The 13,857-nt window shown below is 44.1% G+C and overlaps 1 protein-coding gene across 4 annotated transcripts in view; it reads right to left on the bottom strand.

Moving 5' to 3' along the window:
- The window catches only part of SETBP1 (SET binding protein 1), a 405,902-nt gene that overhangs the window by 371,725 nt on the left and 20,320 nt on the right, over positions 1 to 13,857 (bottom strand). For all 4 annotated transcript variants that reach the window (XM_018039462.1, XM_018039464.1, XM_018039465.1 and 1 more), the window contains exon 2: positions 11,998 to 12,642. In XM_018039462.1, coding sequence (XP_017894951.1) covers positions 11,998 to 12,480 — 483 coding nt within the window. In that variant the 5' untranslated portion in view covers positions 12,481 to 12,642. The remainder of the gene's footprint in view (positions 1 to 11,997; positions 12,643 to 13,857) is intronic.

Genomic DNA, 13,857 nt, shown 5'->3' with positions numbered 1-13,857 from the left:
TACAGAAAAGTCTTATATTTCCATTGCATTTTTAACATTTCAGAACCCTTTTACAACCATTCACTCAGATTATCTTCAAAGTTATGTGTAAGAAAGAGACACAGCATTAATGCCCTGTTAAATATGAGAAAACAGAGATTCATTTGCTAACGGCGGAAGAAGAAATCAAAACCAGAACCCCCAGCACAGGGTGGCCACCCTTCCCTCAAGTCTCAGGCCAGACAGGACTCAATGGAATCTTGTTTTGGAAGGGGCCTTTGCTGAATCCCACATTTTCAGCCCAAACCAGGATATTTGAGAATATTTTTGTAAACAGCTCTAGATTAAGTCTCAGTGAGCCTATTATCCACTGCCCCATGCTGCATGCACTGCCAGCCATCACTTCTTACCAGGACTCACTGTGGCCATGTCCTGCTGAATATTCTCCAGCAGGGAGATGGCTATGGGCCCAAGAAAGGAGCTGTGTGTCTCCCAGATGAAGCTACAACACCCGGGTTCATCCACAGCCTAGATCAAGGACAGGCAGGAGGAGCAAATAGAATTCAATTATTCTCTCCTTGAGGAGGTAACAGCAGGACCAGCTAAAGCGCACTGTTCAATGATGGCTTCCTACTGCCAGAAACCAGGAATCCGAGGATCTGATGTAGCTTTGAGTCTCCCCACTCCCTCTCCTCTGGTTGTAATCCTGGGAAACCCTGACTGAAAACCCTCAAAGTCCCTCCCTCAGTCTTTAAAACAGGGAGGACTAACAGCTATTTCATGGAACTATCCCAAGAACAATCCAGAAAGAGGTCACAGTTGGGTGAGGCAGATCTTTCGTAAAGGTGCTGGGCAGATGAGAGCGTTGCCGCCAATTTTCCACACTCTGCTCTATCTGAAACACTCACTGTGACAGTCTTGTACTGTCCTGGGTTTTTCCCTAAATGCTCTGAGATCAATTCCTCCAAATAAGAACTGTCTAAACCCTATGCAGCATTTATGCTGAACACACCATACAACTCTGTAGATTCACGCAGAATTTAGAAGCTTCAGCTCTGCTACAGTGTATCTGGATGAGAGCACAAGAAAAGACAGCATGATGAAAGGTTTTAGATGTTTCTTAAAAACCAATGCAAAATACACAGGACTGACTAGGCAGAACCTATTTTGATTAAAAAAAGGAAAAAAGAGAGTGAGAGGGTTCCCCCCCCCCACCCCCCGCATAGAACTACCTTCAATGGCACAGAGCTAACAAGAACTTTAATACCCAGGCCAGGAAATAAAAGATGTAACTTTTGTCCTCAGAGAGCTTACACTATAACTAAGAAGAAAATACCTTTGATAACGCACTTTTAAAACCTTTTTCATTAGATCCAAAAAGGCCACTATGTAATTGAGAAACCAGGTTCACAGATGGTGGAGAGCCATGTAGAGATGCCCCAGTAGGGCAACCACAAAAGATGAAGTCTTTTGTGAGAGAGCATCTACATTTCAAAGTGGCCCTATTTCTGTGTAGTCCACAGACCCTAACCAGACCATCTGACTAATATTTGACCTAGATGCCTGTCTAGAACTATGCCCGAAGAAATGATAACAAGGATAATGCAAACACCTACACTTTGGACCACTGTATGCAGGATGTATGGCTCCCCTGGCAGCTCAGCTGGTAAAGAATCCTCCTGTAATGCAGGAGACCCAGGTTTGATTCCTGGGTCAGGGAGATCCCCTGGAGCAGGGATAGGCTACCCATTCCAATATTCACGGGCTTCCCTGGTGATTCAGACAGTAAAGAATCTGCCTGCAATGCTGGAGACCTGGGTTTGACCCCTGGGTTGGGAAGATCCCCCTGGAGGGGGGCATGACAACCCACTCCAGTATTCTTGCCTGGAGAATCCCCATGGACAGAGCAGCCTGGCTACAGTCTATGCGGTCACAAAGAGAGAGACATGACTGAGCGACTAAGCACAGCACACATAGGATATAATGGTTTAGACCCTCAAAAATAGCAGAAGGCAATTCTAAGTTGGAGTCTCCTTGACCTTGAGTTCAGTATACACCAACAATGATGAAGCTGCCAGAAAGCTGAAAGAGCCCAGGGACCTGTTAATAGAGATACTACATTTGACAGTAAAGGAGGGCACAATCCCCTGCAGCCAGACCACCTGCTGGTATTGTCCTCTGCTCTGCGAGCCCTCCCCATTGAAGCCTTTTAGGAAGGACACAGAAAACTAGCATCCCTGGCACAGGAACCAAGGTGCCTTAGCATCCAAAAACCATGGAATCCCAGAAATAGTTTCAGGAACTGGAAATAGTCCTGTTTTAAAAGAATAATTTTGGTGCAATGTAAGAAAGTTTTACTAAAACCAGAGCTGCCTCAAGAGGTTACAGCGAGTCTCCTCCCTGAGGGCCATTGAGAAGCAGCCAAACAACTGTCCATGAGGGATATTGGAAGGTGTCTTCTGTTTTTTTACAAAGGAAGTTGAAATGGAAATATTCAGAGGCTCTTCTGAACTCTTAGTGAAGTCCAGGATGCTGGAAGTGTAACCCAGCTGTGGACCCTTTCTTTCCTTTTGACCCATACCTTCTGTGATTGGCCTTCACCTGTCTCCTGATCTGGTGCCAGGTTCTAGCCTGTGTCAGATTTAACTCCTGGTTCTCAGACCCCCTTTCTGGATCTCCTAATCATGGCTGCTTTCCTGACCCAACAGCATCCACATCCCAGCATGATGCTGACCTGCCACTTAGTCAATGGGAGGAATCCAGTGGAAGACTGGTAAGTTCAGGAACCTGATGGTGCAAGAAAGAGCCACACACCCAAATAAATCCATGTCCATCTCTGGCTCGCCTGAAAGGGCAAAGATGGAGAAATGACAGATTCCCACTGAATGCTACAAATAGATCCCCTTTAGCTGTACTCATGATCCACCATGAGAAGCAGCTCCTTTAAGACAGTTCTCCAGGGATACAGACTGTAGTGACAGTGCTGAAATCCCCTGATTGTTCAGTGCTCTGAACATGTTTTCATTCACAGCACTGAACAAATAACTGTCTTGGCATGAAAGGCTGCCCACGTTCCTGGGCACATTCATACCTGCAAATGATGACTTCTTATTGGAAGGCTTGGTGTCCCACCATGAGGGACAGAACGGCGATCTGTTCATATCCCTTCAAGAATTCTGTACCCCTTCTTCTCCCCTTCCGCTGATCCTCCCCACTGTGAAACTGGCTGAAACTTGTGAAAGCTGAAGAAGACAATGTGGCAAAAACACAATATATATGGTCTAGGGAAAACCACTGAAGCAACCTGCATTTGATACTAATGATGATTATCAAATGGTTTCATGGGCCAGGTACCAAGGTGGGAACTACTTGGACTTTTCAGAGTCAATAAAGGCCTCCGTTGTTTCCTCTGATGAGGTCAGAGGATGGTGGGAAGGCAAGAGAAGTGAGCCGGGGGATGGAGGGGCAGGCAGGAAAAAAAACAAACAAACCTAGGACTTTAGCAACAAAGACACACTGCAGGTGCAGATGGAGGCCCCTGGCCTTCTTAGGGCAAGATTCAATGGAACGCTATGGAAGCTAGGAAGGAGCCCTAGAAGTTATGTCATTGAAACCTGCCCTTAGTGCAGGACTCTGACTGGCTGTCCATGTTCCAACACGCTCCGACAGCAGCCTCAGCTCGCACCAAGGGCTCTCGGCTTCACCAGACAGCACATAATTCAGAATCCTCTATGCACTGGGTACAACTGCGAGTCCATGCAGGTGTTTGCATGCTGTGTAAATCGGCCCACCTCTTGGGAACCTTTGGCTCCACTGAGCTTCTGCCCTCCTCACTGGCCGCCTCTCCCTTTGGCCACCGGTTCCTCTTATGGAGGTGGCAGGGGGCAGAGCCTTAATGCTACCTTCCAAGTCAAGTCATCCTGAGAACCAAACAAGTTGAAACCATTTCCACAAAGTAGTCTGGTATGTGCAAATTATAATATGAATTTTTAGCTTACTGTGGATAAAAAATACCTCTTCATTGCCTCCTGGCTTTGATTTCTGTATGTAAGGCAGTCAAGAGCCTGAACCAATGCCTGTGGCGCAGGCTTCGAGAACTTCCCTGCCATATCCCCATGCTGTCTGCCTAGGCAGTCCTTAAGCAGAGACTTTCCAACCAAAGTGACTCATGCCTCAGGAACAAGAAAGGCAGAAGGGGACATCCTGGGATGTCCTGCATTCTAGCATTTTGAAGGTGGGATATTTTTCACTTAAAGTTGCAGGAATCAGAAGAATCAAAGGATGGGGCAGAGAAGGGCAAAAAGGAATTATTTCTTTTGCCTTTTATTAAAAAGAAAAGAGGTAATGTAACTGAAGGTCAACTGGAAATGCAGATACGAGAGGACTTTTTGCATGTGTAGAATTGATTGAGAAGAGGGGGTGACTGTACAAACGCTGGGAGTGTGGCAGGGATGCAAGGAAGCACCAGCTGAACCCCATCTGGTCGTCCTTATGACACTACTTTGAAAGTTTCATTTTGAGTCATGCTTTGAGCTCAGCAGCAATCCTGGTTTGGCAGACAAGTGACCACAAAGAAACAAGATTTTTATCAAAGATAAAAGACCTTTGAATTGCCTTTAAATAAATCCCCATACCAATTCTTACCACCAAAAAAAAACATATATCTATAACTTTAGAGGCATGTTTGATTAGTAGGTGCTTGTGCAAGCATCAGAAATAAGACACTGGTACTGCAACCCACCTATCACAATTCAACATAGCCATGAGCAGTACAAAAACAGGATCAGCCTAAAGAAATATATGGCTTCTGAGACAGCCGACGCCTCTGAGCACCCAGCACAACTGCAGGGCACTATGTGGCTAGCCATGCTGGTGCCGAGAGGGTCCTGTGGGTGAGCTGGAAGAGAGACACGCACAACAGGAATTAAAGTGGTGCGTACTGAGTGAGGGGCTGTGCTAAGCATACCAGGCACTCTCATCCCCAGCAAGGAAGTGCTCCTATGACCGCTGGTTTTCACAGTTAGGTAACAGCTTCGAGGGGTTAAGAGACTTGCTTAATGTTACAGGGGACCAGCTTCTAGTGCAGGTTCTCCGCAGAGAACCTGGTCTGGAATCAGGGCCGGCAATCTTTCTAACAGATCCCTTATTTCTCACCTGAACAGTTCAAGGAACGAATGACTCTCCATCCAGAACAGAACACAGTTTTCCTACTTTTACTCTAACAGGTTTATCTTCAAAGGTATGGAGTTCACCAAAGGAGGATCCTTGTTGAACTCCAAAGTGAAACTAACAACAGCGGGAAAGAGCCAGCAGGGTGCTATGAACTCCCAGGGAATCCCTAATACAGGAGAAAAAGAAGAAGCACACAAGGAAGAAAGAGGGGAACCAAACGTTCCCAGAATATCCTCATGGAATGCAAGCTCGATAAACCTCCCCGCTTTGTAAGCTCAATTCTGACGTCCGCTCCCATGATTTTAGGCCTTTTGACACTGGAGCGAAAAGGAAACAGTCCAATGACAGAACAGTGGGTCCCAAAGAGAGGTCAACAACTTTGTTTATAGTAACTAGTTTTCTTAGAGAGGAAGACTTGCCTCATCTAACAGAATGACTCTTAAAGTTTCCAGTTTTTAGAAGAGAAATAAGGTTTCAGAGGTCAATAGCTGTTTTTGTTTTTTTGTTTAACATGCAAAAAACTGAAATTCAGGAAAGTAAAGAGTTGACTCATTGGAAAAGACTTTGATGCTGGGAGGGATTGGGGGCAGGAGAAGAAGGGGACGACCGAGGATGAGATGGCTGGATGGCATCACTGACTCGATGGACATGAGTTTGGGTGAACTCCGGGAGTTGTTGATAGACAGGGAGGCCTGGCGTGCTGCGATTCATGGGGTCACAAAGAGTCGGACACGACTGAGCGACTGAACTGAACTGAACTGAAAGCATTCTTATTGAAGCTGTTATTAACAGAGGCAGAGATGGTGCCCAGGGCTCCTGTCCCCAAGTCCACTGTCCTTTCCCAAACACCAACTCCAGATGTTAAATATTACCTGCTGCTTGATACAATTATTTTGTGGAAAAGGTTTTTAGCTATAAAATAACTACAGAGAAACGTATCAGGAAACAAAATTTTCAGGTACTCTGATGAATAAAGAGGAACATGCTGCTTAAAATAAAAAATCAATAGAGAGAAAATATAAAATTAAACAAGGCAAATTCTGCTTCTTATGAAGAAATGCTGGCCAGATCTACTCTCCCAGTCAGGTTGAGGGTGTTGTAGGGGAAGAAGCCCATATACCCTGGAGTTCAAAGTCTCACATTCACAAGCACTGAAACAGGGAGGGCAAGCCTTCAGTCAAGCAATGCACCTCGAAGTGACCAGAGGAGGTGCTGGGCAAATGGTAGTGAGAGAGGGCCACCTGAACACTAAGGGGTGCGGAAGGCTCTCGCAGGTGCTCAGGACCACCCATCAGTGAGGAGGAAGTGGTGCAGTACCAGAGGTCCAGCAGTCTGAGCCACCTTCCATCCCTGCCCAACACACCCTCTAAACTGCTACAACCATAGCGAGTCGAATGAGAAATCCGCTTCCCAGAAGCCTACAGGGAAAATGGAGAACCCTGGTGCAGCCCTCCTAACTCACAAGGGGACCACTTTCGTGCCTCTCTGACCTACATCACTCTCATTACGTTCCCTGGACCCACAACCCTTCCTTTTTGCAGTTCAAAGTCTGCAGAGCACTCCCATTATTTACAGAATTAAATGCAAACTCATTTACTTATTTGTTATTCATCACTCTCTGCAATCTGATGCCAGACTCGCTTCCCATCTACATCACCTAAAAAACTTTTTCCTCTTCATACTTTGTGGGTTTGACACAAGGAGGGTGCTATTAGAAGGATGAGTAAATGAATTTGTAACCTATTAGACTTCCTAAGAGAGGGTTATGAGTACTTAGAAGAAAATACAGGTTCTTTCCACACATGTATGATGATGTTCTATGTGGGGTTACTGAGAAGGAATCCTGAACATCTTCCTAGGACCATGGCAGACTCTGAGGAATATGAGATTGCTAGGGAAAATCAGTTCTCCTGATGAAGCTGGGTAAAGGTGAACATTAAATCCAAAAAACACAAAATAGAAGTTGCATTTTGGTCAAAAGCAAATAATAATCCACAAGCAGAATAAGGGAGAAAATAAGACTTTAACTCATGACACTTGGAAACACTTGGAATTAAAGACAGTGTACCAGCTCATGATCTTGCCACCCTTACCGTGTGGGAAAGCAGGAGAGAAATGCCCTCGAGCTGGATCCTCACCTTCCAGCAACCCTTTCCAGTGTGGGCACTTGGGGCTTGGACTCCAGCATTGGCCAAACAGTCTAGAAGAACTGACTTTAAAGGCCAACTCTGCTTCTGCTTATGTGAAGCCACTGAGCCTCAATTTCCTCATCTGTAAATATCTCTCATCTGACAGGACTGTTATAAGGACTAATGCTGCTGCTGCTAAGTCGCTTCAGTCATGTCCGACTCTGTGCAATCCCATAGACGGCAGCCCACCAGACTCCCCCGTCCCTGGGATTCTCCAGGCAAGAACACCGGAGTGGGTTGCCATTTCCTTCTCCAATGCATGAAAGTGAAAGTGAAGTTGCTCAGTTGCGTCCAGCTCTTAGTGACCTACCAGGCTCCTGCAGCCTACCAGGCTCCTCCATCCATGGGATTTTCCAGGCAAGAGTACTGGAGTGGGGTGCCACTGCCTTCTCCATAGAGAAAGCAAATAGAGATAAAAGAGTTAGCTGAAGGTCTGACATGTGGCTTAATAAATTGGAACTGTTCCTATGACATGTACAATGTACATTTCCCATCTTTTAAAAAAATCTTCCATTGGGTTATATCATGTGGAAACTATCATCTCTATTTGGCAGATGAGGAAACTGGGGCTTCAGCAAGGTTATACTCCAAATCCAGAATCACAAAGACAGTTGATGCTGATAGCCATGCCACACTTCCAACCTTGGGTCACTGTATAGTCCTTGTCTCAGAACCCCCTCTCCTCATGCCACTGAATCTGGTGAGTGTCCTGACTCCCACAGAAAGTCCTCAGAAAGAGGAGAGCTGCTAAGCTTTGTCCAGCTAAGGGCCTCTTAAAAACCTGTCACTGCTAGAACATTTTAAGTCCACATGTTATACCTGAACTTGCTTCTAGAGATTCATTCTCATATTCTCTATTGTTTTTATTGAGTGACCTAGAGGGGAAATAGAGGAAGCTTACATTATAATTCCACTTACCTGAGTCAGTCTAAGATGTAACAACATGGGTGCTGTGATGAAGAGCAAGGTGCATTTATAGGATCCATGTGCAACCCAGGACCTGCCCAAAGAACAATTCTGAGGCCCTGAAATTCTGAGTTCTCTTCTCAGTCACCACTTCTTACCAAATGCTGCTCTTACACCTCACATAAATCAGTTCATCATAAATCCTCTACCAGACAGCATCTCAAGTGTCACCCTGAGTTTACTTGGAAGGGAGGTGACCTGTCCACTGGTGAGACAAGTCCATGCACCCTTGGGCCAATGCACTAGCATGTTCTCATGGGTCCCTCCTAACATCCTACGACTGACGTGGCCATGTTATCTGAAAATCGGTCACAACTCTCCAGTTTGGAAGATTGGGTCTAGGTGTGAAATCAGAATAAAGCTCTGAAGGATACCACACACACAGCAGCAGAACATGTACAAACAGAAATAGAAGAGAACTAGCTGTGATATGTAAGGAATGCCATAATTATCCTATAGAACTTTCCTTTTACCAAAAAAAAAAAAAGCAGAAAAAGCAAATCATTTGGGATCCAATATAAGCTGTCTTTGCCTAAGGCTGCCAAACAATGACTTGAACAAAACTGATTGGTCTGCAAAAGTAAAACAAACAAAAACAACCAGCAACAAAGCATAAATGATTAACACTCATTTTCCCAGCCTCCAAGTTTGGAGGATAAATCTTTCAAAACAAAATGAGATAAAACAAAATCCTTGTAATCCTAAAACTCCCTGCCCTTCCCCTGAGTCAAGGGTCAACAAGTGTTTCTGGTAAGAACCAGATAGCAGATAGTTTAAGCTCTGAGGGCCATACATTCTCTGTCACAACTACTCAACTCTGCTGTCGAAGTGCAAAAGTAGCCGTAGCCAAAATATAAATAAATAGATGTGGCTCCATTCCAATGAAACTGTATTTAAGGACATTGAAATTTGAATTTCATATAATTTTCCCATGTTACAAAATATTATTCTCTTTTTTATTTTTTCCCAACCATTCTTTGCTTGCAAGCTGTACAAAAATAGGCAGGGGGCTGAATTTTGCCCACAGACTAGTTTACCAACCCTGTTCTAAGTCAGCATATATGATCAGATGACACCCAAGGAGGCATCTCTACTCAATCAAGGACCAGCTCAACAGAGCTGTTTCCTAAGTGCTTAGCAAAAGACCTGACTCCCAGGGATCACTCCATGTACACTTCTTCAATGAGCAACTTGCCTCACAATAAAAGATACAGAAGACTAGATTTTAGAGTAATACACTGACCTAATGCTTACAAAATGCCATCCTCATCCTTTTCCCTGTTCCAAAATTAATAATCATGTAGTTCCCATTCATACAGATAAATTCTGCAAGCTCATTCCAACTGAACTTTTCTGTACAAATGATAGACAACCTCTCTGCCTTAGCTCCAGCTTTTGCTGACTCCTTGCTGGCAAAACAATAGGAACTAAAAGAGTAATAAACTTACCATAATAATCCAATATAGATCAGAGACCTTCCTATCACCTAAAATGATTAAGACCCAGTACTGATAAATATTCCTTCATCTCTGGAAAGTATCAGCTCTAGACATAATGTAGAAAGGATAAAGAAATAAAATACAAAGCAATTTTCATAGATAGTCCCATTACAGAGCCAGCATAACACAGCATTATGCATTTGATTTCAGCCCTCCCCCTTTTTCTCTCCACCTCCAATTGCTCAGGCTTAGAAATGCATACTTAGTAGGTCACATATTCAAAGAAGCAATTTCATCTCCCTTTCCAATGAAGTACACAAAGGGCATCCAACTTTTTGGGTGAGAATCACCAGCCTGAGAATTTCAGATATGAGAGTGGAGGTCCACTGCACATTTCAGCTTTGAAATCATCCCTGTGAACAAATTCCAGAGTTTTATTCTGGGGCATTCCAATAAACAGATGCCTATATTTGGGAACAGTCTTATGGCCTTAAGGAAGTAGTACTGATCAGGACAACTTACTCTTTCTAGGATTGTGAATTTTGGTTTGCGCACCCTAAACTGTGGGCTGCTGCTCAAATTCTGGCGGTGATGGTGATGAAGGGAAAACAGTTCCCACAGTTTTCAAGACTGCTCTCCCCCACAAAAATCCAACAATACTCTGAGCCATCTCAGTGACCAACGACAAAGATATTCATTTTCAAAGCTGAAGAGACTTCAACTCCAAAGCAAAATTTAACTTTCTAAGTGGAGCCTGCTAGCATTTCTTTGCATTTGCTTGCAAAAATCTCAAAAGTTTCCATGTACATATAGATAATCTTTGATTTTATATCAGAGAACCCAGAAAGCATCGCAAAGTTGTAAATGGGGACAGAAGTGAAAGCACTTACCTCTATGCTAGGTAAAAACACACCAATTTCTAAAGGTTTTTTTGTGTTCCAAATGTTAAAGAAGACGTCAACTGCCCTGGCTTGCTCAGGGTTGAAGGGGGTCCTGGATACAGGACTTTCTGTTTGAAAACCAGGTTAGTCTGAGCAAACTAAAAGTGTTGGCCACCCAGAAAAGTCTTTTCTAGTCCTTTTTTTTTTTTTAACTGCAACACATCAGCCAATACACCTAGCATGAGGAAAGGCACAGCCCAACACTAAAGAAACCACATGATTCTTGGCAGTTTATTGAAAATGACTACACCAAAGCTCAAAAATCACTGGCAACAGAAAAACTAGATTATTTCTGGGCTATAAAGGAGAAAGATTCATTCATATGGGCCATTTTACCTCCTATCATGCCCAGAGTCCAAATATTAATAAACAAGATGTGACAGAATTACAAAGATTCTGGTTAACATCCACAACTTAAAACTCCAGAACTCTTGTCAACAAGAGGACTTCTTGCAGAGCTGTTCACAAGACCCAGAGACTCTTGGATAAAAACTTTCTAGACTAGGGCAGCCCGCTGCTATCACAGCTGAGTGCCACACCCCTCCCAGGAAAGGAGGTCTCTGTAACCCTGTGCGACACAAAACAAAACCTTAGATCCATACATTCAACCAAACTATATCATTAATCACCTAGAGATCTGCTTTCCACACCCACATTGCCTTTTATGAGGAAAATGACAATACACTGAGTTCATCCAACACTTCACCTGAGAAGTTTACAATGTGTTAGACAAAGCCTCAGCAGTCCCCTGTCCCTTCCATTTTTCCAGCGCCAGCTCAAAAGCTCACCACTGGCTCCCGGGAAGATGATCTCTCAGCCGAGAAGAGCCTCAATTTACTATTTAGACTGGGCTTCCTCACTCAAGTAAGCGACTTGTCTATTTTAGAAAGATGTACAGAAATGACTAAAACCAAAAGAGTGTTATAACGGTGCTTGACTGTTCTGAATGACCAAAATTTTCAACTTCCTACTCTTCACTATGAGAACAGATATAAATATCAAACCAAAAAAAAACAAAAAGCACCCTCAAAATTCTCTCACAGCTAGCCAGATCTGACCCAGCCAATTGGCTGCCACATAATAAATAAGAACTTCCAGGAATATAATTGTAGTTTTTTTTTCATTTTGTTTTCAGTCAGTAGAAGCCATTATTAAACTGGATACTATACCAAGACACAGAAGACATTTTCTGTAGGCCACAAGTGTTCCATCAGAGAAATGAGTAATTTATAAATAAGCAAGTAGCCCCTTAACAGTTGAGGATAAAACGGCAAAAGCAAACCAAAACACCTGGCCAACAGGGATCCCTACCTTCTTTTTGGAGTGGCTTCTTTCCTCCTCCTTTGCAGCTTTGCTATTTTTCCCAGCACGGGACACCTTCTGGTCTGACTGCTTGATGGTGATCTTGATCTCAGGTGGGCATATATAGTTCTCCAGATTCTTTGGGGGTTTCTTAGCCCGTTTTGTGGTCTGAATCTTCAGTTTCAGACTCCCCTCTGTGAAATTGGCCTCCTTGATAGAAAACTCCTGTTCTTCCAGGCCATCTCCTGCCACCCATTTCTCACTGTCTGCATTGGAGTTGGAATCCACATCCCGCCCTGAGCCCAGTTCATCCTCCTCCTCTGGCTCCATGCGTTCTCCACCTGCTGGGATTCCCTTCCCAGTCTCCGGAGCAGACAGCAAAGGTTCTCCTGTACAGCTAGGAGTAGTCGAGGGCTTGGCTGAGGAGACTGGCAGGAATTCCGACTCACTCCCCCTTTGCCGGGAGCCACTTAAGACTTCCCTGGACTCCATGACAATCCTCCAGTCGCCAAGAGTTCTCAGGAGGGAGACAGGGAAAAGGGGAAGGCGAGAAGAGACGGCACCCAAAATTCCAAGGAGAAAATGGTCCGGCTGGGCTCAGAGCCCCAGGGAAGAAGACACCGTGAGGTTGTTCAGAAGAGATCAGATCTGCAACTGAGAAGCAGAGAGATAATTAGCCATGGCAGGCAGGAAAAAATGACCCCCAAAGGGAACTCAAACTAAGTTCCAGAAGTCCCATCCTACTTATCTATGGCATTAGAAAAAGAAAGGAAAAAAAAAATGATTTGAAAGAAATCAAACCAGAAAGTACACATCCCCAAATTGTATTATATGGGAGCAGAGGGGCAGATACACGCACAGTCTTTCATTGAATTGTTACTAATTTTTATGGTTGTGGGTCCAAGAATAAAGAGAGATGAGTCCTCCAGTCCAGTAACAAGCTAGATGCTTCTTATACCAAAGCCACAGCCGGCTGAGTCACCATCAAAGCCAACTATGACGAAAGGAAGTCTAAGTGCTGATACTCAGGTCTGTGGAAACCGCACCTGGCTGGCTTCTTGCACAACTTCCCTCTCACATGTGAAGAACAGTCTGCAAAGCTGAACACAGTCCTGGGCTGCCTAGGCCAAGCTCTGCATCCCCTCAGAAGAAGAGCTTCTGGACTGTTCTTTCTTTATCATCTTTCATTGTGAATTATTTTAATCATGCACGTGTCTTGCCTTTATTTCTTAAAACAAATGCAAAGCTGAGGTGAAGGTTTGTAAAAGGAAAACAGAGTTCAGTAAGAAATTACTTCTAGTGCTGTGATTAATGCAAAACAAATGCTAAATGCGTTTCTGACACAAACGTTTTTTAATCGCTATCTTTTAGATAAAAATAACCACCCGAGACAGTTTTAATTCCCTTCCTGGCCCTTAAATAAAGTGGCATTATGTCTACATGACAACAAAAAAATGAGAGAGGGAGAGAGGGAGCGTTTCACAGGCCTTTGGAAGTGTCAGGAATCCCTGCAGGATTTTTTATTCTCCCTTTCTTCTCACCAAGCTATCCTTCACCCTTATTCACTCCACGTCCCATTATTCCCAACTTTATACTCATCATTTTAAAGCCCGAAAGAAAGCCCAAATGCTCATTTTCAAGAGAAAACTTTAAGCTCTGGGGCTGCCCTGAACTTCAAGACATCATCTCCTTCTACCCCAGCTGTAGATAAGGTTACAGCCAAGCCTTCACAAATGGCCACTCAGCAGAAGACACTGCGGCATACCCCAGACTGTTAGCTTTGAGACCATCATTTTAAAGACTTGACCAGCAAATGTGCCCACCAGAAGTTTCCAGAAATGCCCACAAAGACACATTTAGAAGAGCCAG

This window comes from Capra hircus, chromosome 24, assembly GCF_001704415.2.
Source record: "Capra hircus breed San Clemente chromosome 24, ASM170441v1, whole genome shotgun sequence".
NCBI classification, from domain to species: Eukaryota; Metazoa; Chordata; class Mammalia; order Artiodactyla; family Bovidae; genus Capra; species Capra hircus.
Note: the sequence above shows the minus strand (reverse complement) of the source record. Positions and strands in the feature narration are given on the sequence as shown.